The sequence below is a fragment of the Symphodus melops genome (assembly GCF_947650265.1).
Source record: "Symphodus melops genome assembly, chromosome: 17".
NCBI lineage: Eukaryota > Metazoa > Chordata > Actinopteri > Labriformes > Labridae > Symphodus > Symphodus melops.
The window spans coordinates 8,720,793-8,746,864 of NC_136707.1; the positions used below are offsets into that span (position 1 = coordinate 8,720,793).

The 26,072-nt window shown below is 41.1% G+C and overlaps 1 protein-coding gene and 1 long non-coding RNA gene across 2 annotated transcripts; one reads left to right on the plus strand and one right to left on the minus strand.

The window, feature by feature from the left end:
- Positions 1–1,233: 1,233 nt before the first annotated feature.
- On the minus strand, positions 1,234–17,154 carry c1ql1l2 (complement component 1, q subcomponent-like 1-like 2). The gene is made up of 2 exons (XM_079367167.1): positions 15,989–17,154; positions 1,234–4,403 (listed from the first exon to the last, which is right to left on the minus strand). The coding sequence occupies exons 1-2, from the start codon at positions 16,595–16,597 to the stop codon at positions 4,224–4,226; spliced, it is 789 nt and encodes a 262-aa protein (XP_079223293.1). The 5' UTR covers positions 16,598–17,154; the 3' UTR covers positions 1,234–4,223.
- On the plus strand, positions 4,361–25,836 carry LOC306838797. Its single transcript, XR_013781120.1, has 5 exons — positions 4,361–4,435; positions 22,289–22,447; positions 22,667–22,832; positions 24,049–24,174; positions 24,432–25,836. It is a non-coding gene; the product is annotated as an uncharacterized lncRNA (long non-coding RNA).
- Positions 25,837–26,072: the final 236 nt, after the last annotated feature.

Here is a 26,072-nt window from a genome sequence, read left to right on the forward strand (position 1 = left end):
GTTCGTGGGTGGGCCTACAGATAAGCGCCTTGGTGACTCAGCATGGCCAGCATCTCCCTGCTCAGGTAGTGACTGCAGAGAACACCTGGCTTGGCAGATTCAGAACATCCAGGGCCATCCGGGAAAAAAAGGATTCCTCCTCAGCCTCAACCCAAAGTGACAAAGGCAATGATGTGCTGCGATTTAGGGAACACATAGTGAGGTTGACGCTGTTAATGTGTGACTGAACTATCATGCAAAGGTTTTCTGTGTGTCGAGGATTATGTGTGTGTGTGAAGGAGAGGCTCTGGGCAGCAGGAGGAAAGTGTTCCACTTACAGCTGTCTGTGTCTTTAACCTTTGAGTTTGTCATACCAGGTTAAAGACACAACACTTTAAGTAGATTGGAAAAAGGGTGAAAATAAAAGAAAGAGGTCCGGCTCAAACATAGAAGGAAAATATGCTCGACTGCATACAAGTCAGAATTTACAAAGCTGTCAATGTAGACGCAATTCTTTTGTAAAGCCTACAGTGTAAGTATCCGGTGTTTTTGAGAAAGGTCAGGCAACCTTTTCCACCCACTGAATGCTTCTGTGAAACACTGCTGTTAGGGATTATTAATATAACCACCAAGATGACATCTTTTAATTACATTAGCATAAGAAATTAAAAGAGCAGTGGTGTCAGGCCCTTTTTAAATATGCTGTATACCAATCTTGGCTAATCTATAGCTTCATGTTAAAGAAGATAGACAAAGACAATAGCTCAATACAAAATATACATTTATTTAAAAAAAAGAAAAGACAGAAGTTTGCTGTGACTGCTGGTCTTTGAAACTTAAAAAAAAAATCACGTAATATTTGATCCATACTCGACCGTCAATTGTGCTGTGCAGATAAAACCCTTTGGAATCATCTCTTGCGTCATCGCTGACAGGTGTGGAGTTGCACAACAGTAATTTTGTGTAAAAAAAATAAAATAATCATAATCGTAAGACATTGTAGGTCTTTTTGACAACGCTTTAGCTGACAGAAAATACAGTGCACAATATAGTAAATAGAGAGTGATTTGGGACACAGCCAGTTTCTTGTCTATTGAGGTGTATAGAACAGGACCCCGACAGCAGCATGAGACACACCAGGGTTCCTCTTCAGTAGTGCTCTGTTCAGTACAAACACAACGAAGAGAAAAATGATGATGTAAAAAGTGAAGGAGTTGTCTTTTTAAGGCGTGAACTAGTCGGTCTGTGTGTTTTAATTCTATTGTGAGTTTTTAGAGAATACATGCTTGACTCGTCTTTACTTGACTAACAGTGGAAAACACAGAAACATGTCCAATGTCATTGCGTCAATAACCGGAGCATATATGGCAGCTCAACAAATGTCACAGTACAAAACCACCTTGAATATTGGGTTTTGTGATACATTATCTGGTGTAACGTTAAAATGATCTCTGTCTATTCATTCATTTCTGTATTTCATCTGAAGCTATTTAGGGTTTTAGTTTATTTTTTATGCTTTCAGAGTCTGGCTCGTTAGTGGATCCTTAACATTTTCTATGGTTCGATCACTGTGTTCATGGTAACTTTGCACTTCCATTCAATGTTTTTGTTTGTTCATTTTTTTATTTAAATATCACAAATTCTCATGCTGACTATAGTGTGCATTCACTTGTTAAATGCTCAAGGGCAGTAAATAAAATGATACAGAAAGTGGTGACTGGCTCCCTTAAGAGGAGCGCAGTGTGGACCAACACAGCCGCCGGTGTCACATCCTATTCCTGCCAGGTCTGAGGAATGTCCACTCCCTGACACTTGTCCAATCCAAGCCATCTCGCGCTCCCTCCTCCAGCTTCACGCCTGCTAATCTCTCCTGACACTTCACACGGCTCCGACAAGGAATCACTCTACCCTGAAAACAATCCAGCCCTCCTCCCTCTCCCCCCCAAATCTCCACCAGCCCCTCTCTCCCTTCTGTCTGTCTTCCTTTTACTTTCTCTCTCCCGCTCCCTATCTATCCATCTATCCTCTCCCCATTACTTTTCTCCGTGGCCTACTCTTTCTCTCATGTCTCCATCTGTCTTTGTCAAACCACATCCCGCTTCTCTTCTATCTAGCGTCATCTTTCCTCCCCCTGTCTTTCCCCCTCATCCAGACCTTCCTCGCTAGTATATCATGCCTCTGTTGATGAGAATCTGTGAAAAGATGCTGTGATTGCCGGTTGAGGAATAGCCATATCCTCAGGGACTCATCAACATTCAAAAACTGCATTTTACTCCGCTGGTGGATGATGCTGAAGTTGGATGGTCTTTATCTCCGAGTGCATCGTTGCAGCTCCTCAGGATCAGTTAAAGACAGGACAGAGAGAGCATAAAAACAGACTTCTATCCCTTGGTACCCATCAGCCCAAATATACTCCACTTTTTTGAGAGAAAAGAGAGAAGAGGGACTTATTTATTGGGTCTTTTTTTTTTATTTTTTTTTTTATTGTTCGCACTGACAGGCCATTGTTAAATTTCTCAGCTTAAACAGAACAAGAAAACACATTTCTGGTCATGATGTTTGTTATGTTAGTCTCAGAGAGCATACCCGATCCTTTGCAGATCATTTTCCCTAATTAGCGTATTTTGGATACAAGAATTCTCCAGAGACAAGTGACTCAAAAAATCCCATTTATTATTTAAATGTATTCAACGATTCCAAAAGATAAGATAGACAAACATGTCATAGATTTCATTTACAAGCTGTTTGTTCTTCTCATCCTTTCTATAGAGGCTCCCCGCCCTACAGAGCACAATCTCATTGGCTGCTGAGTAAAATATCTTTCATTGGCTGTAGCACAGAATAACTCTGGAAAAAAAAAGTGGTGTAGCTATCGGCACAGCACATGCTAAAATGCAGACACTACAAACGTACTCACACATACAAACATACACACGCGCGCACACACACAAACCTGCAGTCACAACAGACCAAATCACTCTCCCAATCCGTTTCATTTTTAAGCAAGCTGCCAGGCCGCCATGTTGAGTAAATATAACCTTATTAATGCCTGTGTGTCAGTGAAGATGCAGCTAATGAATGGATGACATCCAGTGAAGCTCAGACACTGAAACAGAAAAAAAAAAAAATTGCACACTTACTGTTCGTGTGTCTGAGCCCCCATCTTCGTCAATTCTAACTCAATCCGTCTCTCTACGTCTCGCACGATGTCTTTCTCTTCCTCAATATCCTCTTCAGGAACCACAAGGCTTGTGAGGTCAGCACAGCAAAGTAGAATAAAGCACGGGAGCTTTTTAAATAGGGTGTCTCTTTCTTTTTTTTCTTTTTTTTTTAAAGATCCTGTCTAATCAAACGACTGGTTGGGCTGAGTCGAGTGTCTACATAAAACTAGAACATCGAAAAGACAATTTAAACTCTACGTTGAGTCCGAAAAGCAGCAGGATATTACTGTGTTTGTGTGTTTGGACATCGTGATGAGGTGTGGAGAGGGTATTGTCTCTATGAAATGCTTCCTTTGTTGGATACATAGGAAGGTACAGTGCAGAATGTATTGTTATTCCCCACACGGACAAATATAGTTACTTTGCTGCACCCAGCGATTAAGAAAGATTTCTTTTTTCAGTTTTTAAATCTCCAAGTTGCATCACAGATAACACATCCTCACTTTTCTCAGTCAAACAAGATATCTTCACAAGGGACAAATATATTCTTTTTTTTTCTTTTTTTAAATCTCATCTGTGTAGAATATAATGTATGTCTACAAAATAAAGCACACTCTAAGGAAAATTTCACAGAACAACACTACGGGTTTCAGTCGGTCGTGTCCACTGACGGTACAGCTGACTTTTGCCGTGGTGGAGAGAAGAGGTGAGATCATCCACGTTAGCAGGGTATTTCATTTTTCATGTTGATAATTCTGTGCAATGGAGCAGGGCTGAAGAGGAGAGACACTGAAAGAAAGCGAGGAGTGTCTGACACGTCGGCATTATGGCGAGGAGTGCAGAGAAACATGTCCAGCCATGCCTCCTGCCCCTCTCAGTGTGTCCCCATCCAGGCTTGGCTACAGAGCCCAGACGTCTCATCTGATGGATACGAAGCAGAGGTGTCCGTGATGATGGAGAGAATTAGGAAAACTAGAAAGCATTCCGGCTTTTTAACACACACACCCCTCCCATTGTTGTACAACTTTATCTCTCAATCATTGTCTGACTGTCTGTCTGACTGTCTCTCTGTCTGTCTGTCTCTCAGTCTGCGTAGAGGATGAAGCCAGAGAAGGTGCTATACTTGTTGTTGTTGCCTCCATGAGCTTTTCCTCCGTCCAGTTTGATGTAAACCTCATCTCCTGCATCCAGGTGGAGGATGACGCTGTTTGAGGCGTAGTCGTAGTTCTGGTCGGCATCTTGGGCGATGGCGCTGGCACGGACCTGGATGACCCAGGACAGAAAGACAACAACAGGTAGGCTTGTTAGCAATAAAACACAAGAGGACAATACATTTCATCATTTAGGTAACATCATTCCTTCATACCACAATACGTTGGTTATTGTGTTTTTATTCCCTGTTACTTTAATCTGAAATAGATTCATATATCTCCACCTAGGCTGTATAGTCTGTCTTCTGCATGTGTTACTCAAGAATGAAGAACGAATCAGTGAATTAAATAATGAATGGGAACAGTTCTGGCAAAGTATATACAGTATTTATAATTATCTTACTTTTCTTTTTGGTTCAACAAAGGATTTACGATAAGCAATGCATTCAAAATATTGTTACATTTCTGCATCCATGTCTTGTATATATCTCCACAATAACATATTAACTAAGGCTGACAGACAAGTTTAATTGCAAACAATTGCTATATTTCAATAGGTAGTCTCAATTAGTGGATGCCACATTAAAATCAATAGTCAGACTGTTTGAAGTCTACAATGCTTTTATTTTGAAATAAAGGAAAGCAATTCTGGTGGATGAAAGGGTACAGTAGTAACTTAATCCTGGAACAAAGAACTCTGCAGATCCAGAAACGAAATGAAAACAGCTAAAAGGAACGGTGAAATGTTTGATGTCATAAGGTGGATATTTCTTCAGACTCTTCAGCTGAGCTGTTACAATGTTTTTAAAGACAAATTAGACATTCAAAGATGAAGCAGTGGTGTTGTCATTGTCAGGAAAAGAGCAGAGAACATATTGACGATCAGAAAACATAAAGCAGATATTTAATTACGTGTTCAGAGATCGTAGCGGTTGTGTGCATACAGTCGATGCACCGTGCAGCAGTCACAGAATATAAACACCTTCCTCCCCTCCCATTGGCTCGACTTCAATTCTCTGGATATGCCCTTCTGCGTTCTCACATCAGCCCACTCGGACTCCAAATGAAAGATTTGGTTGTTTGCGTTCACACATACAGCTCCTCCTGGAAATATCAGGATTTGCTGCAAGTGTGAAAGCCCTACAAGTGAACCTACTCAGAGTTGATTAAACAAACGCAAATCAGCTGCATTGGAACTGGAAACTCTGAGTTTCCCACCTGAGGGTGAAATATCTCAGACCTCAGGGTTTAACTGAGAGTTTGTTGAACCTCCTTTCCGAAACGGGCCCGTGACAATTTAACTTGAAAAAAAAAAACAGTAAAGAAAGAGAAAGTCTCAACAGAAATGACTCTTAGGGCTTTTAAAGTGAAGGGACAAAGAACCCACAACTCATCGACCGGAGAGGTGATGAGTCACTGGAATAAGAAAGAATCATATTAAACATTTACGTTCCAAACCATGCAAACTGATACTGCCAGTGTGAGTGTGTGCACATCTCTGTGTGTCTGTGTGTGTGCGCGAGCATGTCCGTGTGTGTGTGTAGGTGTGTGAGCATGCATGTTTGTGTGTGTGCATTCTGCCAGTCTAGCAATAGGACATTTGGAACTGCTTCTAAATAACCTGTCCTAACTAATTAAGACCTCCGGCACAAACATGCGCTCCCTCTCAGGGGAGGAAATGTAGCTGCTGTGCCAAATGGGCGCTGAAACAATAGCTGTGTTTTCAAACATGTTGTGTGTGTTGATTGGCTGAGAGACAAATTGTGCACTATATCGATAAAAAGGGCTGCTTTAAGAAGCGACATCGAGCGTTGCGATTCATAAAGCGTCTCACAGTTCGTCACTTCTCTTTGCCAAATATAGAACAACAGAGAAAACAAAAGTGAAGTGAGTATAGAAAGTGACTGAGGAAGCAGGAACATACAGTGAAGGTCGTTGAATGTTGCCAACATTCAGTGTGTCTTTGTGTGCGGAGCCAACAGGACTAATTAAATGTGATCCTGCACAACAGTCATAAACCTTACTACTGGGATATGAGTATCATGTGTTGTATGGCTCTAAATTTCAGCATACTATCTTTAATAATAAAAATAAATACCCAGCTTGTTGTCCACACATTCCTTCCCCCTTTACAATACCTATCGCATGCATTCTCCACAATGCACCACAGACTAACCACAACAGGATGCAGCCACATACACTTTGATCAGATATTGGGTTTCTATACCTTAACCAGCTACATGGGTACACTAGTCCTATTTGCATTGAGCATTGCCCTATTTGAATTATTCTGAGCTGATTGTTGTCCAAAGTGAGACAAAAAAAATACAGTTCATTTCTCAGAAATGCTCAAAGTCTGCAGAACTCTCAGACAGTGACTAACAAGTAGGGCAGCGTCAGTCTCAAGTCGAATCGAATCGAAGGAGAAGATCATTATTTTCTCTTCAGATAAAAAAGGAAAGTACTGTACATTCTTTAAAGTAGCCACAGGTTGAATAAGCCAATTAGTCACTTAGTCTGGTCACTGAGGTCAAATCGAATCAATATTTTACGTGCATTTGAAGGGTTTTTTGCGGCTCATTATCGGGTCTCTAAAGTCCACTGTGGCCTTTTTTTTGCCTCTGTATTTGTCCACAGAGATTTAAATTGGTATGTTTTTGAACTGGTTTGGACAATCCAGCCCAACAGGCAGCGTATTGGGTGTCTGATAATTATCTGCTGTATTTAGGGAGAACATACAACATGTAGGCATATGGAGAAATGTGAGGAGAAACCAGATACTGACAGGCGCAGAAAGCTGCCCTGTAGGCGGCATTAAACAGTGTCTTTAGATGTTTGTATATATTTAAAATCATACTTTTAAAGGATTCAAGTTGTTTATATGTTTGCACATTTTGATTTAGTGGTTAGAATAAGCCAGTGTTTGTTTTTTTGTATGTACCTTCTTGTTGTTAATTCTCAGAAGTGACGCCACAGTCAATCACTGTAATGTTCAATCTTTTGTGGCTTTATTGTCCCTATTATCCTTCAGCCACCATAATGACTAGCTTATGAGCGTCCTTCAGTTGATTTTTTTTTTAACTAACCAAACATTAAAGTATGAACAGGATGTGCAGAGTTTTCTTTTTTTTTGTTCAAGCTCTGCCTGGTAAAAGAGTTTATAGCCTGTGATAGAAACCAACCTGTACTGTAGGTTCTTAAAGAGAAGTATGCGAGAGTCTTAAGTGCTTCTTTTCAGAGAGACACAATGAAACACAGACTTTAATCCAACACTGCTGTAAAAAGCATTTAGAGTAAGAGTAAGGGGCAATATCTGTGACTCCTGATCGCAGCCAAACCAAGCTGTGTGATAGCTATTTATACATCTCTCCACAACACTTCGTCTTGACTGAGATATTTCCACAAATATCCACCCTAAAAATCTGCAGTGTTTCTCTGCATTGATGTGCGAGATGAACGACCATTCCTTCGATTTGTTTCATTTCATTTCTTTGGGGATATAATAATCAATTCAAAGAGCCAGCACGGACTGTCCACAGACACTCCTCATCCTTTTTAAAGACGGAGCTGTTCTTGAGACCACCTCATTGGATTACGGAGCAGAAAGGAGCAAGGTTGAAACTCTTTCAGCCAACAGTTTTTGGAGTTGATTTGAAAAAAAGAGAGAAGAGTTTTGTAATGGAAGGTGAAATAAGAGAAGAGAAATAAAACTCTTATTATGATTCAGATTTATCTAAAAAGAATGTCAAGCACGGGCAATACACTTAAAGGAAAGTTTGTGCTGAAAAATTATATATAGCCAAATGTCCTTCCTCAGGCTGCAGATAGAGCAACTCGGGTTTTTGCTTTGCTTTATAATCAAACTGTCTCAAACTTGAACAACGTAACAGGCAGTGAAAGTCACGTTGGTATGACATGTGCAGTAGCTTTAAAGGCTAATCTGGATAATGAAATTCTGAGGAGGGGTTTAAAGATACAGGAGTAATATATGGAACATTACACTTTTTTTGATTGTTTATTCTCTTGATTAAATCTAGCGCAGCTCATATCGATGTGCAAACAGAGCCTCCTGTTCTGACAGTGAGATGCCGGCGTCCAGTGCATATTAATATGATATGCTGTGCCCTGAGCGTGCAAAGTCAACAACATCCTATTAGAGGGTTACCGCTGAGGGTTGATGCTGGAGAGGGTGGTGAGGGCTCAGGAGGATTTGTCAGCTGGGATATTAATGGAACTTTATTAAAATATTTGCACTCCAAGTGTTCACACAGAACCTGGGAACCTCTGGCAAAGTCACAGATGTGTAATATAGCCGAAATTATTCTCTTCATTTGCTCTTTAAGGAGCTAAATGTAAATCGTCTTCAAGTTCCCGATTGATGTGCTTTTTTTAGCAGAGGAGGGAGCAGTCCAAATAAAACCAAAGACAACCTGTTTTTTTCTTCAGAAGACACAAAATGAGCAAAGCCCCGGTGAAAGTAAAGTTCCCAGAAATCCTTTTTTCTCCACAATGATATTTTTGTTTTGTTTTGATTCTCTGCTCTAATGGTTTTTATCCCCTTCTGAGACTATAACTGCCGCAGTCTAGGCCTCCTTCGTTTGCTTCCAATGATAAGCACGCATGAATAAAACCTCTCGCTGTTTTTGAAATAATGATCAGGGAGCTTGCGTCTGAGCTATTTTTCCTTTTCTTTTTCTTTTTTTTTTGCACGTCTCCCATGCACACAAGGAACTTGTTAGGGGATATCAGCCAGAGGTTCAATTCCCGGGGAATGGCAGATGTGTTGCGAGCGGGACAAACAGCCAACTGGCAGTGCGTGAACTTGACACCCAATATGTAGAGGAAGTTTGACAAGACAAACAAAGCGTGAGGCTGCGAGCGCCAACTGCGAGCAATGCTAAATGAGGTGTCGTGCGACGTTGTCTTCCTCGTGGCTACTCGTGCATGTTTGCATCCGTCACTTCGTCAACATGATGGCTTTGATTGAATAATATTCTGAGTGGAGACAGAAAATTCAAGGCTGCACCTCGGCCTAATAGATATCTTAATAGATAATGCTCGTCTGGAAATTTGAAGTGTGGATTAGTTTAACATGTGCAATGTGTAACTTTAAATATACACTTTCCAGTTATTATTAATAATAATAATAATGTTTTTTTAAATGACTCAGTTGTATAAATGGCACATACAGTAACTATATGTTGCTAATAAAGTTGGTTCTTTGATAGCCAGTCTCTACGAAAAAGGCATTTTATATATTTATGTGTGTGTGTGTGTGTATATATAAATGTTTTTTTTAATGAGTTTGGTCAAACCAAGTCATCTGATTGGATGGAAGGAATTCCATATGTGCCGATACAACAGGGACCTAATGAATAGATTGATGTAGCGTTGATGTGGGTAAAAGAATAGTTAAAAAAGAGCACTTGGTATATTTTTTAAAACTAATTCCACGTGTAGAATGGTTGTGTTAAACAATATTACACTCAAGTGGATGCTGATGTACTGTATATCTGCACAGCTATGATGATTTTCTACACTCAGCCTGCTGCCTCATATTAGCGGATCGCAACAGTGCTGATATTCAGTACAGCTTGAGTTTAATATTCCCTAATCAGCAGCTGTGTTGTGCGGTGTAAATCTGTAATTAAATGCTCCTTTATTAGAATCATGACAATCTGAAGTATTATCTGTTGTGTTCAGGGATATTCTCACTGGGATGCTGATCTCACACAAGGCTTTGTGACTGTGACAAGGACGCGTCTCACGGCCTCTCTGACAGGGATTTGTTGACTTGATGTTGAGCCTCTATTTTGGATCAACGAGTCTGTTGGTCCTCCTTAAATCAAAGTGTGCTGCCATCTAATTGTGTTTGAACATTCCAGTTGTGAACTGCATGCTTAATAGCAGCTTAAAAAGTCTGCCACAGCCTGGTCCAGCGTTTCACTGCAGCACACTTATAAACACGGGCTTAAGTGACAGCCAGACATCCAAATGGACTTTAGGGCACACATAAACATTAAAAACACAGTTTTAGAAAAAGAAAAAAAAACTTGAACATGTAACACTTTAAAGGTTTTTGGGAGATTTGTAGTGTCTGGAACAATTGCATCTCCCATGTCTTACAAGTTTATTTGTCAGAGGAATCTAAGTTAAAACATGAAAAGAGGGAGGAAATGGTTACTGGAGATTTGATATCTTTCAGAGGAGAGTAAAAAAAATGATGATGGATCAATTTCACCAGCTGTTCTCTTTGTAACTGCTTAGGTTAGCTTAAAACGGCACAAACCTATCTCCATTTATAAAAAAAAAATGCATCCATTAATGCTAAAAGTGAGTCATAAGCAGACCATAGAGCTTTAGTTCTTCAGTGATGCTTCTTATCCAGGTCCTAGGCAAAACCTTGAAAAGGCAAGAATGACAGTATCACAATCCATACAAGGCATCAAAGAGGATAGAATCGGGAGGACTGAATCCGAGTGTTGTCAGAGGCAAGGTGGGAGAAAAAAAAAAGTGTTATCAACTTTGACCTGCAATCCAGCTTCTTCTTTCTTCCTGGTGTGCGACTCATCACACTCAGTTAATTACTGAGATTTACAGTGCTCTGCGCCTCCAGCACCAAGACCAAAAGCACAATCGCTGCAAAGAGGCTTTCACTACAAAATGTTCAACCTTTTGTTCCACTAAGCCTGCTTTTTTATTCCAGGGTGCTTCCTAGTAACCCTGAGGCACTGCAACTTTCCTTCTTTTCTTCATGAAAAAAATACCTCAAATGAGTAAGTGTTGGAAGAGAGGCGGAATTCAGGCTCTTCTATGACATCAATTTTTCATACAGTATCAATTTGTCTTTCCTTTCTGGGGTTGATAGCTTACCCATATTTATTTTAAGTTTGGGGGGGGGGGCAGGGCAGGAGGTGTTAAACATGTTGAGTTATGTCTCAGACTGTGAGTCATTTAAAGCCATTGACTTGCTAGTTCTCCGTGAAGAGGGAAAGGATAATTGTAGGTATCACTGAGAAGTGAATCTGTTGGACGGCTAAATGTCAGGGGCGTGGGGAGAGGCGGAGAGAGATGTTTGCATAAGAGGGCCGGGGGCACTTGTCGATCTCCCATATGGCCCTCATTATAATGAAGAAGCCTTGTGAGTCAACAGCATAGCATCCTTGAGTCAGGCAGTCACAGGAGACGATATATACTCTATTTTAGACCTTATGTTTTCGCTCTCACTAAATACGAGATATTATAGCTGCATTTCATGAGCTACTTAATCTGCGATGCCAACGCGGGGATGTGTGTGTCCACTCCTGGCCTCTAATGGCTTTCTATTTGAGGCTCCACGTTTTTTTAAAGCCACAGAATTATTAAAGATGAGAAGAAGGCAGCTTTCAAGCAAATTTCGAAACTTCACAGATGAATGATAGATTTTCTTCCCTTTGCTCGCCGATGAAGCCCTGATGTCAACTTGACATTTCCAATGTGGGTGGTATTTCCTAACAACATGGGCCAATCTTCGTTTGATAGCCCTCGCACCTAATTAGAGCAGCTCTAATGTTCCACTCGGCAGAGTGTCAAATCCAATGTCCAATTACACGGCAGATCAAGGCCAAAGGTCCGCCTCCACTACCTCTGTGGCTGATTATAGAAGAAATGCCATGGATGCCTCACACAGGAAGCAACTGGTCCGACAGAATAAAGGAAAATGCACATGCATTCACTCTTTAACACATAAGGGGATCAATACCGCAGGCGAATAGGCTGAGGGACTGAGGGTGCCTCTCTCAAACCCAGTCTGTATGTTTGAGACAGAGTCTCTCTGTTACAGCCTGCACACGCACACAGAGGCCTCTCAGTGCTGCAGTCAGACCACGATGGAGACTAGCAGGTCTGAACATTCCCAGAATGTTAAAATCAATCAAGTCCAAGTATTGCTGTAACTATCTGTGGATCACTCAGGCTTGCAAGGTTAACTCACTCTTTTCTTTTCTTCTTGTGCATTGAAATCTCGCAGTATGTCAATGATCAAATTCAAACAGAGCGGAACCTCATCCAGATGGCTCATCGCCGATGTTTAATGTTGAGATTGACACCACATGCCTAACAAAAGTGCGTGGATTCTACCTGCATCCACAACAAGAGGAAATGACACGCCTCAAACAGAAAACTTCACGGTAAAAAAGGAATCCTCTTTTCTTCAACCTGGTCTGTGCAATTTATTATTCAAGAAAAAATGAGTATGAATGGCATTACGTGTCATCAAATCTCTTCAGTGGTACCTCGGTGGGACCTTTTTCTTTCTTTACTTTCCTTTACGAGCAGAAAAGTTGCTGCCCTTTTGGGTTGGAGGGAGGGTTAAACAGTGAGCTCCTGTAAACCTGACATAGAGGAGAGATGGAGGGCAGAGCACAGTTGGGGTGGGCTATGGGAGGGTGGGGCCGGGTGTGAGGGTGGCAAGCGTGCGCGTGTGCAAGCATGTGTGTGTTTGTGAGCAGGAGGCTGCAGCAGTAATTGCTTGGGAAAAGGCATGTGCAAGAAGGACGTTAAAGCTTATTAAAGGAGGAGACAGAGTGATTATTCACTATGGTCCTCTTGAGAGACTGACGCTGAAGTCATTGCTTTTAATTAACTCTGAAACAGTTTTTGCGGATTAATAACAATATTAAGAAGGGAGAGTAGAAGCGCAAACATATCCTGGATGTGGTTCAAGCTTTTTAATTACAATTAAATAGACAAGATGGCACAATAGCATAACAACTATATCTATTATGTCCCCTTTTCTTTCTCGCCCCTTTACCCATCTAACAAATGTATCTTTGTCTCTGCTGTGTCTATACCAGGATGCGTCCGACACAGGTTATAGAAAAAGCATTGATTTACTGGAGAGAGAGTTGAGGGTGGCTTGGAATTGTTGACACACCAGTAAGAGAAGAGGCAATGAAGAAGGCATAATAAAAAAAAAAAAAAAAAAGAAGTTGGATTCCAGATGAAGTGTGCTGAGCTGAAAATAGATTTTCTTGTTTGTTTGTTTACTGGAAGCTCACTTTTGGTCTAGCTTGAAAGTGTCAACGTCCTGGGGACAGAGTTGGGATTCTTGCTTTCCATGCTGTCATATAAAAAAAGTTGAAATGGAAGAAGAGTAACCGGTGGATGTTGGCGTTCTACACAGCTTGTAAGAACCTTTGGAGTGGGAGGAGCAAAAGCTGGCATGCTGCGGCACTGCAGGGCCTGGAAACCTGCCGATTTCCCCGAGCCAAAAGATGATAAAATACTAGTATTGTGTGCAATCCCCTGGCCTCCCTTGTCCCAACTCACTGTGTAGCTTTTTGCAGCCTTAATGAGCTGAGTAAAGCACCAGTGTTTCTCTAGGAGACCCTGTTTGACTCTCAGCACTTCATCAATGATGTAGCATAAGTTTGCCCAACATTTATAACAATTCACAGTCATTTACACAGGCCGGGGCTCTGGGGCCTTCTTCATCAGCCAAGAACACAAAGCTAATAAACACTACAGCGAGAGCGTGTTTATGTAAAAGCTGTGCATAGGATGGAGGAAGCAGTTTCCACTTTATAAACATTACGCAGGTCTCTAGAGAGGAACACTGTGCGTCTAACTTAAGTACCTCCACACCCTCCTCTTGGGAGCACGATGAAGAGGCAACAGAAGGCATTTTATAGGAACATATGTTCCTATTCCCCAATTATATATCAATGCTTTTCCGCCTGCCCATAAACATTACTGTTGAATGAGACATTATATATAGAGCGCAACTGCTGTAATTCTTTTTTTCTTGCTGGGTGTGTTCTTGGCGGGGGTCAGAAATGTAACCTCCAGCTGCAACGATGAGACTGCAGGTTCACAGCACTGAGCTGATGCCAACTATCTTTTTTTTTTTTCTCTCAAAGACACCTAAATGATTGCCTCAGCACTTTTACTGTATAACCCAACAGTGTTATACTTTATTCTAACTGTTTGTATGTATTGACGTGGATTAAAATGAAGGTGGTAAAGAAAAGGAAACACTCAAATGAAGTCCCTTCTGAGCCAGCTGAAGCAGGTCAAAGAGGATTCTGGGCCAAGATGTTAAAAAGACTTTCAGTGGAACAGATTTGGGGGGCTTTTTTTATTTATATTTATTATTAATCTGGTGTCAGTGCAGGGTGTCTCTGACTGTAGAGAAGCCCAAAGTCTTCATGAAATAGACTATAAATAATGCATTTCTTTTGACTTGTGGTGAGTGAGGTATCACTTGTGTTATAAAGTTGTTGGGTTTTTTTAAAAACTGTTACCAGCTGCATTCATGATTGCAAGACTGTGTCTCCATGTCCTATTCACTTTGAATGCAGAGATTTGGGAGTCATGATAAAGTGCAGTCAAGCTCGAGATGGATGCTGTTTTAAGATGGAAAAATGTGACCATTTGTGCAATGCCAAGCTGGCAGTGTCCTAACTTTCTAATTTTATTACCATACATTTTAAGCTATATTCTAACTACAGTAAGTATTTTTAAAGTATTTGAAGTGTTACTTTTGCTGGACCCAAAAGATGCTTCCTGAATCTTTAGCCTTTGAATACAACGCTGCTTCTTTGTTGTTTATTTTATTCACTGTTGTGAATAAAATGTGTTACATTATGTTACTTTTATGAACGTGGAAGAAGTAGAAATACTTGCAGACTGCGCGAAAACAGCGCTATTCTGTAATAACCGTGGGTTTGTATAGTATCCATATTTTTTACACGGGAAACATTAAGAAGCTACTTTGAGGAGAAGAGATCTGACGGCTAATCGGATGGCTGCAAACTCCACCGGCACACATTACCAACCTGAGAAGACCCTCCGGGGCGCGAAATAAAATTAAAGCCCCATTAAAATGATGCATCAAAGAAGCCGAGAATAGACAACACAGACGTCCTAATGTGTTTAACACGACCGAGGAGACAGACGGGTGCAGCGACGGACAAGCAGCATTATCCGGTGGGCTTGAATTTCAACATGGAATAAAAGGAATTTCTAATATTTCCTCCCCTCTTTATATTTCCACTGCAGCTAAGACACTTCAGCGCACCAAGTCCAAGTGTGCGATTTTTAATAACACAAACGGACTTACTTATAATAATTACAGCAGAAATTATTATTTTTAAATTATTAAATATCCTTAAAGCCAATCGCCCACATAATACCAAAGCACTTTTTTTTTTTTTTATCTTAACTTGGTTCTTCAAGTCTTTCACATCAAAATTCTGTAAATATTTGTCGAAATCTAAGACAACTTTATTCCCTCGGAATCAAACGAAATCTGGACAATTAAAGCATAAAACGCTCGTTATTTGTTTTCCAATGTAACATTTTAAAAGCAAAAAGATCGGCGTGCTCCCTGTTCAGCTCAATCTGTGACCGTCCTCTGGATGTGGGGGTCGCACCGCGCACAGAGGGGGACGCGGGATGCCACCCGTCAACACGTCTGTATCTCCAGGCGCGCCGAGTGTCGGCTGTGCGCTCTGGGCTTTTTCAAGCGGATGCGTGAACTTTTCCTTTTTTTTTTCTTTTTTTTTTTTTGTATTGTTATTGACCAAATAAAACAATCGGTCTCTGGAATTTTAAGAGAGCCTCCTTAACAAGCAAGAAGCAAGAGAAGCAACCTGAGGGAGTCAATATGTTCACACTGAGGAGAGCGAAGTGAGATAAAGTTTCAAAAGCACTAACCTGGCCGTTTTTGCAGAGGTCTGCCCACATGCTGGTGCCATCCCCACCTCTCATCAGCACGTGGTAGATGAAGAAGTATGTGCCTGGGATGCTGCAGATGAACTTGCCAGAGATGCCATCATAGTTGTTGCCGAGGTTTGTGACCACATCGTCAAACTTGAGGATCTCGTAGCCTTCATGGGGGTTCTTAAGCCCTGCATAGAAGGCCACCCGAGGCACCGTGCTGTAGGTAGCCGTGCTGATAGCTCCATTCCCCCCAAGACCCAAAATCCCAGTCCTTCCTTGATCCCCTCTGTCTCCAGGAGGCCCTGCTGGTCCCGGTGGCCCTGGTTCTCCTGGCGGTCCTGGTGGTCCCGGTTTCCCTGGCCGTCCAGGCTTCCCCTGTGGGCCCTGCAGTAAGGTGGAGGGTGGAAGTACGTTGCTGTGGTCACTTAGTGCCTCTGCCTCAGCTTGGAGCCCAGTGGAGCTGGTGCTGCTGGCCGGTGTGCCCTTGTTCAAGTAGGGGTCGCACACCATCCGACAGGTGCCCAGCATCTCATAGTGGCTGGCATCTGTTCCTACAGAGCTGACGAGCACCGGGATGAGGACCACCAGCACCAGGACCAGCATAACCCCTACGGCAGCCGCCACCAGGGTCTTCCTCCCGATGCTGAGTCGGGGAAGGGGCTGCGCTGCCAGCGTGGGTCTCCCGGGGGCGGAAATGGTGACTGCTGGGTGTGGGGAGCCTGTCACCGAGGAAAGGGACCCACAGATCCCGAGAAAAGTTGCAAGAGGACCGGCAAGTGTTTGAGGGCAAGACAAAGATCCACATACACTTGATCCTTCTCTCTGCTCTGCATAGACTCACTAAAGAAGACAGACAGTCACTCACACATGCATGAAGAGCTAATGAAACCCTAGCATACTCAGGAAGACATCCAGCCTGCACTTACAAACACAATCTGACTTGTGAGAAGAACCAACAAGGATGCTGAGGAGCCCAGAGGAGCGGAGTGAGAGACAGAGGGAGCGAGACAGAGAGAGAGAGAAAGAGAGAGAGAGAGGAGATGAGTGGGTGAGTGTGAGAGATGCAGAGCAGCCACTGGATCTGTGGGTGCGTGTGTGTATGTGTGTGTGTGTGTGTGTGTGTGTGGTGAGTTTGTGGTGCTGGATTCTCAGGCTTGGCTTTTTATATGGCAGTAGAAGCAAAGCCCCTCTCCTCCCTTCCCCCCTCCCCTCTGCTCCCCCATCAAGTGAAAGGTTGGTGTGGTTACGTCCCCTCTCCTTTCTCTCTCTCTCTCTCTCTCTCTCTCTCTCTCTCTCCCTCCCTCCCTCCCTCTCTTTGGCTCACTCGGAGGAAGGACTCTCATCACATTGCATTTCTCTCTACCACTCTCCTGAGCTGCTGAGGACCCAGCACAACCCCCCCCCCGAACGTCTCTCTCCCCCCTTTTTTCATCCCTCTCCATCCACTCCTTCCCCCCTACTTTTGATGCTGTTTCTCACTCCCTTGCTTTTCTCCCTCTCTTATCAGCATCCAGCCTCTAAAAATAACGATGGATCTGTGCAGACAACCTTTTTTTTTTTTTTTTTTTTTTTTTCCTGGAGGTTGGTTCTAGAGATTCATGCATATACAGTATGTGCATAGACACAAGAAAACACTTTAATTTTCTTTGCCAGGAAATGCAAACAGCTTCTCAGATATATAAAAAAAGGTGTTAATTGCAAAAGTTATTGCCAAGAATGTTGTCATAAGCCAACAGCTTGAACAGTAATGTGGAATTACTGTTTAGAAAATCGTACCGTAACTCATAGGTAAGTCACATAAGGAAACAATATAAAGGTACAAGCATTAATTTATTCCACCAATAGGGGCCACTGAAACTTCTTCTTTCAACAATAAGCACATTTCTCGCTGTATTCACAGTCAACCTTTCTTATTGGTGACTTTTTTGGGGGTATTGATTTCACAGCTTTTATCAAATTAAAGATCCTTTGGAACTGGTTGGGAGAGAAAAAAAATCTATGTGCAGCAGTGATGTCATTTGTTTGACATTTTCATCCCATACAGTGATGAATGGTGCGGTAAGAAGGCAAAAGACTGTCTATCGATGGCCAAAAAAAGAAAGAAAAAAGATAGTCATTGTTGTTTCAAAAAAAGTCCCCTTTTTGCATGTTTTTTTTTTTTTTCCTGTTGGACAAATATACCAAGTTGGATGGAAGAGATTACAGCTTGTTCGTATCATATGAACTGCCAATTGGTTGGAAAAAAAAAAAAAAAAAAAGTATTCATGTCAGTATCCGCCTCACAAAGTCGATGGTTAAAACAGCAGAGGCGGGCAGTTTTATGCCTTGATATCTCTGGCATTGAATCACAAAACGGAGGCCAATACAGCTGCTAGCTGTACACCAAACAAGTCAGTGATGTGCAGTTCAAGGTCCCAAAAACCTAGATGATCAGTTTTATTCAGGAAAGAGGAAAGAGTCCGTATCAGTGCTGTTTGTGCATTTTAAATGAATGATAAAATATGTTTTAGATTCTTTTCAATTCGGGTTTGTTGGGAGATTTTAGTTGTTTAGTTTAATCTGTTCTTCCTTCTTTTGCAGCATCGAGACATTTTTTTGGGATTAAAAAAAGATTTTCATCTCTTCCAGGATGCTTTGGTTTTTATGTCCCCCAGGGAATCCCTTAAACCTATCTAGTTGATTCTCGCTGAATGAGCTGGTAGTCACTGCTTGGATAACAAACTGAAGTTGCTTGACTAACTGTCATAGTGTTCTCTGCCTGGCTTTGATGGGACAGTTTGTTCGTGAGTTGGAGTGAGCTTGTGTGATGGCTTGAGATGGATTAATGAGCAGGATGCCGAACTATTTGTCACCACAACACTTGACATATCACCAGTTATTTTCCTGCATTTCTCTCTCTTTATCATCATTAAACTTCAGTACAAACTTATGGCATCACCAGTTGGGTGTCTAATTTATCACCAAGGAGAGTCTTTGTGACATACACAAATAACTGACACACCAGGTGTGCCTCAGATGCCTATTTGCTCGTTTTGTTGTATTCCTCATATCAGACATGGAGTTTGCCTATAAAAAGGAAGCACACAAACCCTAAATTGGTTTCTGGGTTTGTTTAGAGGGCCATTGTTTGTTCTTCACACCTGCCTTCTGTAACTGCCAGTCATATCATTGTGCCCCAAATCTCTAAATCTCTGAACCAGTGAGATCAATGCGTACCAGAGAGGACAAACAGAGCATGATAGCGATGAAAGAGAGATGAGAAGGATGGGGAGACAAGAAACAGAGAAGCAATGGAGGGAAAAAGCGGTATATCATGGAGAGGAAGTTAACTGTCATGACAGCTGAGCTTTATTTCATCTCAGCTGTTTTGTTTATTGTTATATTTGGGAATGTTGTGCAAATGTAACTGACATGTTTAGAAACCCTACATTGCAATGGTAGACAGATGTTCAAAATGAGTTACCTATAGTGATATGTCAAATTTTCAATTTTTAGCGAGCACCACTCACCACGGTGTAGATTGAAAGGGTTTCTGTCCAACCCAAAGCTTTACTCTCACACCGCCTTAAGATTTCTATTTACCAGAGGGCACATCTGTTTGTTGAGGAACAAGCAAGGGCACTGCAACAGCATAAAGATTTTCCCAAGAAGGCCCATAGGCTGCAAATTCAGACACTATGCAATGCAATGGAAAGTTGCTGCATACCGTTTAGTTTCACAAAGTAAATAAATGATGATTAATAATGATGATGGAATAATAAATTATGGTTTTCGTGAAACTGGATCTTTTTGTTTGTTTGTTTTGAAAAAAACTTTGTTTGACGGACTGATAGCTTTGCTAAAGTAACCACCGTTGAGTTTGCTCGTCAGTGCTCTGAAAAATGAATCGTTAGCAAGTCAGTCTTATAACAGACCATAATCGTAGCTCTGAGTGCTCTCAAAGATCTGAGCATTGGGGAATTGTTGGTGAGTGAACTTTACTTCTGCATACTTCACTGTCTGGACTCACAAGTTGTCAGGCCGCTAACATTAAAGTGACAGTAACAAGGAGATTTTCAGCAGCACAGACCTGCAATTTGAGTATTATTTGTATTTAAACAGTATCACACTCCTTGAAGCTCTGCTCTTTGTCTCAGCCATCGCTGTAGTTAGCTCTTTGGCTACTTAATGGAGCGGCATACAGGCTCACAGTACCAACTGAAAATGGGGGGTCAATCCTAATTAAATTTGTCAGGATTCATTTTGTTTTGTTGAACATGTTAAACAAAATAAATTGATATTTAAATTAGGCTACATGATTCAACAAGGACATTGGCCGAAGTTTTTACGCATTTACAACTTCTACAGGTGACAGATTTTTTTTTTGTTTCTCTTTCAGATCACATGAATTATTAATCAGGACCTAAAGATAATTTCAACCAAAATCTTAAAAAGTGTATCTGGATAAAATGACCTTCCCTGCCTTTAAATAAGACTTCCACTGTAATAATAAAAGACTTCTATGTTAAACATACAGCATTGGGGATGTTTACCGTACTTTTATTACAACTCTTGCCTGTTGGGACTTATACCAGAACATTTTTTATTGGATTTGCAAATTCTTTACTTGGTCTAAATCCATTTGAACTAATTCTGCCCACATTTTATCTGTTGACCTGAACCCCTGAATAGAGTACTCTCAAATCTTAGTCAGAAAATTGAAGCTGAATACATAAAAGGGGATTTTTTTCCCTTTACTTTGACACCTAATGGTAATTGTTAGGAAAATGGAGCTCGAACAGGTCTTATATTATTCTCTGATAGAAATGATTTAGATTATACAATAAGAGAGCGGATGTGAGGACAGGACAAGAACAGGAATCTTTTTTTTTTTTTTGCTCCTTGGTTACAAAGAAAAGGGGAGGCAGAGCAAATGTGTTTTTACGAATTTCAGAAGAGCACAAGGGAAAACCACAAAACATAAGAGACAAAAAAAAAAAGAAGAAGACTTTTATGGATTTTTTTTTTCTCTAAGAGGGAAGTTTAACAGGTCAAAGAAACAAAACAACATCCCGAACACACAAGAAAACACAGAGGAAGCCTCATCTCTCGTTGAGTTTGTGTCTCTGATTGCTTCCCTTGTGTTGCTCCTGGTCGAGGACTATCAAAGAGCTCCTTTCATAAATGCCAGGATCAAGCCACTGCTGTGACTGCTTGGCACCCACTGAGGTGGTTTGGAGGTGGAAATGGGGAGGGGGCTGCAAAACAAAAAAAAGCAAGGCAGAGGAAGTCAAAATTGAAGATGGTAAATGAGAAGGGAGATGGTGCATTTGTGAATTTATAGAGAAAATGGGGGGAAAAAAATAGAGTTTGGAGGGGAATTGCCACGGCTTCTGAAAAGTGTCTATGGAATTAGAGTTTTTGTGTGTGTAAATGTGTGTGTACGTGCGTGTTTTGTCCATGACAGAACGAGGAGTCAGGTGAGGACGATATTTGAGTCTGGGGAGGAGTTGTTTTTATATATATATATATATATATATATATATATATATATATGTATATATGTGTGTGTGTGTATATATATATATATATATATATATATATATATATATATATACTCCATATGTATGTATCTGCTGAAAAAATTATGTATTTGCTTAAAAGCATTCCCTGCCTCTGTGATTTCTTGCTGACGCGCTGTAAAATGCACAGAATATCCAGGTGAATGCAGAAATAGTGAAGGACATGACTCCAGAGAAAACAGACACACAAACGCGTAATGCCTCGAGGCGGTGTGTTTCTCCTCATCACGCCTGGCATCTGCCCTGTTTACTAAAGCATGGGACAGCTTTGCGCTCTTCCACGACATCAGTGTGACTTTACCAGGCAGAGCTAATCTATTTATCGGTGACTCATCGCACGGATCCTTCATGTTCAAGGATTCAAATTGACAATAACATTTTTTTATAGATTATTGTTGCATGCTGTGAATGAAATACTTACAGACTGATTAGATAGTTGTGTAAGTTGGATTTTATCATGAACAGGACCTTTAGTCTTTACTTTGAGTTTACATGTCTTTTTTCTTTCCCTGAGCAGAAACAGTAAGAACAGTTGTTTGTCTCTCTGTATCATCGCATGTAAAGAGTGTGTGTGTGTGTGTGTGTGTGTGTGTGTGTGTGTGTGTGTGTGTGTGTGTGAGTGTGTGAGTGTGTGAGACCGTGTGTGGTTTGATCACGTTTGCTTCCCCTCAGTCTGCCTCGCCTGCAGCGAGCCGGTTGTGGCTTCACTCTAACTTGACTCCTCTCCCTCCAGGCTCCCAAATGATGGGCTGACCTTTCCACCTCAGCCAGGACTGTAGCGTCACTCACAGCTTGAACTGAAAATTCATCTCTCCGCGAAACACTTCACATCCTTCTCTACTCGGCCATCTCCCTCCACATGCATCTGATTTAAATCCTGCTTGACAAAAGGGTCAGGGACAAAACGTGTTAATGTTGCCTTTATCTAACAATGTAGTGAGATTCTAATCTTAGAAAATGTATAACTAAATGCACAACATGTATTATGGACTATGATAGATTCAAAGGTTTATCCTTTTTTTCAGTGATATTGAGTGTACAAAGGACATTATTTTTGTGTTTTTGTTCATCTTCGTCTTGACTGACTCCCTGGGTGGTTTTCTTCATCCAGGCATGAAGACACAAGCCTGTCGAAACCTCAGCTGGATTCCATTGAAGGCTCTCTGTGGCCTGGTCTTGCTCCCAGCATGGCAGGTCTGCATCAGAGAAACCATGGAGGAATATTCTGTTCCCTCGGTGAGGCCGATCAGGCGTTTCGGAATTTGACTTTCCCAGAGGTGAGCTAAAGAGAAGAAGAGTGTCAGGACTGAGGTGTCATTTCTCCTGTGTTCTACACATAAAAAAGTACACTATCTCTACCTTGGTGATATCCAAGGAAAGATCACACCTCTGTCATGTCTGTGAGGCTGTGAAGCAAACAACCCTAGTATTAGAAGATGGTAAAACTAGAGCCTCTAAAGGTTACTTTTTTGAGCTTGTTTTTCTTTTTTTCCCTTTTTTTTTAACAATTAAAAGCACTTTGGATTCACGCAGCCTTTAAAAAAGGTTTTTAAATTTTACTTTTGGAACCAGGCTGTTTACCTTTTGTCTTTGTGCTAAGCTACACTAGCCAGCTTCTTGTGAAGCTGCCTTCCATACGGACGGAGGAACTTTTATTCTAAAACAACTAGTGCTAATTCCTGCATTTCCTTATATCTGATAAGGTAACAATAAACCATGAACTTGTGATGAATCGAGGTGTCAAGGTTCACATCAGTACTCTGAAAAATGAATTGCAATTACATCGTGAGCGTCAGCAGCTGTAGAGCAAAGGCGGTCGCCAGCTGCTGAGCAAGATTTTGAATTTGAGGAAACACCCCCATCTTTAAACTCGGAGGTCTGTAAGCATTTTAGATTCCCCAGACAGAAAATTCAAGAGGTGAGAAGATAACAGGCAAGTCAAAAAACTGTGAGCAAATATTGTGACAAGACACACAGCTACACGAATAACACAACCAATGCAATGCAGCATTTAATTGACACTACAATGAGAAGCTCCAATCACTTCCCATTGTGAGAAAAAAAACCAAAAAAAAAACATTAGAAGGCCAAACCACACTAAGCGGATTTACAGTCCATAAAGACATCTTTTTCAGTCATAACTTGTCTACAGTCTTATTTTGTAAAATAAATCGTATCATGAACCCAGTATCGTGAATCATATCATGAGTTCAGTGAATCATTACATCCCTACTTTTTAATACATTTCTTTGCTTGCATTAGGCTTGCATTTTCGAATATTGTGTGTAATAAGTTAAATATTGTAATATAATGAACTTAGGTTTTTTTCACGCCCAGGTTCTTTTGTTCATGCTTTTTCTGTTTTCCGTTAATACATCGCAGTGAACCTGAAATTACTGCAAAATATTCAACATGATGAATGTATTGCCTTGAATTGTTATTAATATTAAACTCAGTAACTTATAAGGTAATAATTGCATCCTCTTTTTTTAGCTTAGGCGCTGCAGAATTGCACAAGTACATTAAAGGTCAAGGCACTGTGTGGAGGAAACAGATGCATAATGAAAGCACCACATATTTCATCGGGAGCCCTTCGAGCCTGCAGGAAGAAGTCAAGAGGTGGGTGTCTGTGTGGGGGGGTTTTGGGGGGAGAGGAGCAATAAAGCTGCTGATAAAGCATTCTCTTACACAAAGACAGAGTACAGAAAAACAAATGTACAATAAACCTACATAACCATAATGAAAACAATAAAATGGCCGTAATTCCATCGCACTAATCTGCCTGTGATACTCTGAGTTCCTTACAGTGCATTGTCACATGAAGTTATCCTCACTCTCCAAACCCCCTACCCCAACATCACCCCTCTCCCCTCTAGCTGCCAGTCACCCGTGGTATCCTGACCTCCAACCTGCAACCCGAGCCAGTTACACGCCCCATCCTGCAGCTTCTGTGTCACGACACAACCATTCACACAGCATTAAGTATTATGCAATAAGTATGTATTTATGTATATGAGGTCTTACCGGAGAGTCATTCGCAGTGTGGAGGGAATTTCTGATGATCTCTGATCAAGTTCCTGTCCCTTAAGCTCCCGTGTCACACCGCAAACCTGTTCAGTTATATATCATACAGTCATCAGGGGGCAGAGAGTACAGCACAAAACATCATTAATAGTAAAATCATTAATATGGATCTGGGAGCAGGCAGAGTACATCCTGAAATAATGAGATATACATGATAAGTAATGCTGTATCACATTTATTATTATCATTTCAAAATAAGTGGGGGAAGCATTGAGTATACGTTAACAAATAGCTATTAACATAAAAAGATGTACACATTTGTATTATTAGAGCTTTAACTGCAGCCATGTGCTGGTTGAAAAGACAAAGCACCTTCAGCACTGCTCACCTTGACCTTGTTTGTGTCTCTTCATGATATAGATTTCTGCTTAATTTTTGCCTGTAAGAAAAACATGTTTTCATTAGGCCCGGGTTCACACGCTGTCTGCTGAAATCTTTTAAGATTAATGGAAGAGATGACCAGCAGAAAGCCCACTTGGATTCAAAAATGGTCCAAAGTTCTCCCATGAGATTGAGTGAGTGAGAGAGAAAGAGAGAGAGAGAGCGAGGAGGAGAGCAAAGGGGAGCGACCCAAAAAAGTGCTGGTACCCTCCCTCCTTGCACCGTACAGCATGGCAGTTAATTTAAATTCTGCAAGGAGACAACCTATAAATCACCTCCATTCTGACTAATGGCTTCTGCAACTGAGGGAAAACTCTTGCCTCTCTACCTGGAGACATTCTGCACTGCAAAAAATATAGGCTAGGTTTGCGTGTGTAGAGTGCCTATTGTACTGGAAATACGAGTGATCCAGTCAGACAGACAGTTTTTGAAAGAGTCAGCAGACTTACCCCTCCACGTGAGCAGCTTTCACTGGAGGCTGAAATCCCCCTGTGTTGCGCCATAATTAGCTCCCATAACTGCAACACACTGACGTCAGGCGTTTGTGTGTGTGACACTACACTAACCTTGGACTGGATTCCAAAAAAACTCACTCTGAGTTAGCAGACAAGATCAGCTAACTCAGATTTGTAGGTCATGTGAGTGTTCAAAGTGTCTGCAAATGTAATTTCCCAATAGTCTAGAAAGTACTACCCATGGGGTATTTACAGTTTATTTCAGATTTTTTTTGTTTGTTTCTGTAGTAATTGTCAAACTGTATGTTTTCAAGGAGATTTAAACAGAATTTAGTTGAAGTATGGTGTAAATAGACTACTTACTTCCCTTTTGTAAAGTCACTATTAAGCTTTTGCTCTAATGATTATAAGTGGTGTTTCACTTCATAAAAGAACATTTAAAAGTTATAACACCTTTGATTCTTCGCAAAGACAGAGTTGTGGATTGTTCTCTTCTTTCTGAATGAAAGTGTTTGGCTCTGCCAGGAAAGAGGGATGTCACATACTTTACTGTACACCAACAGACAAAAAAAAAACAAATTCATAATTGACATATTA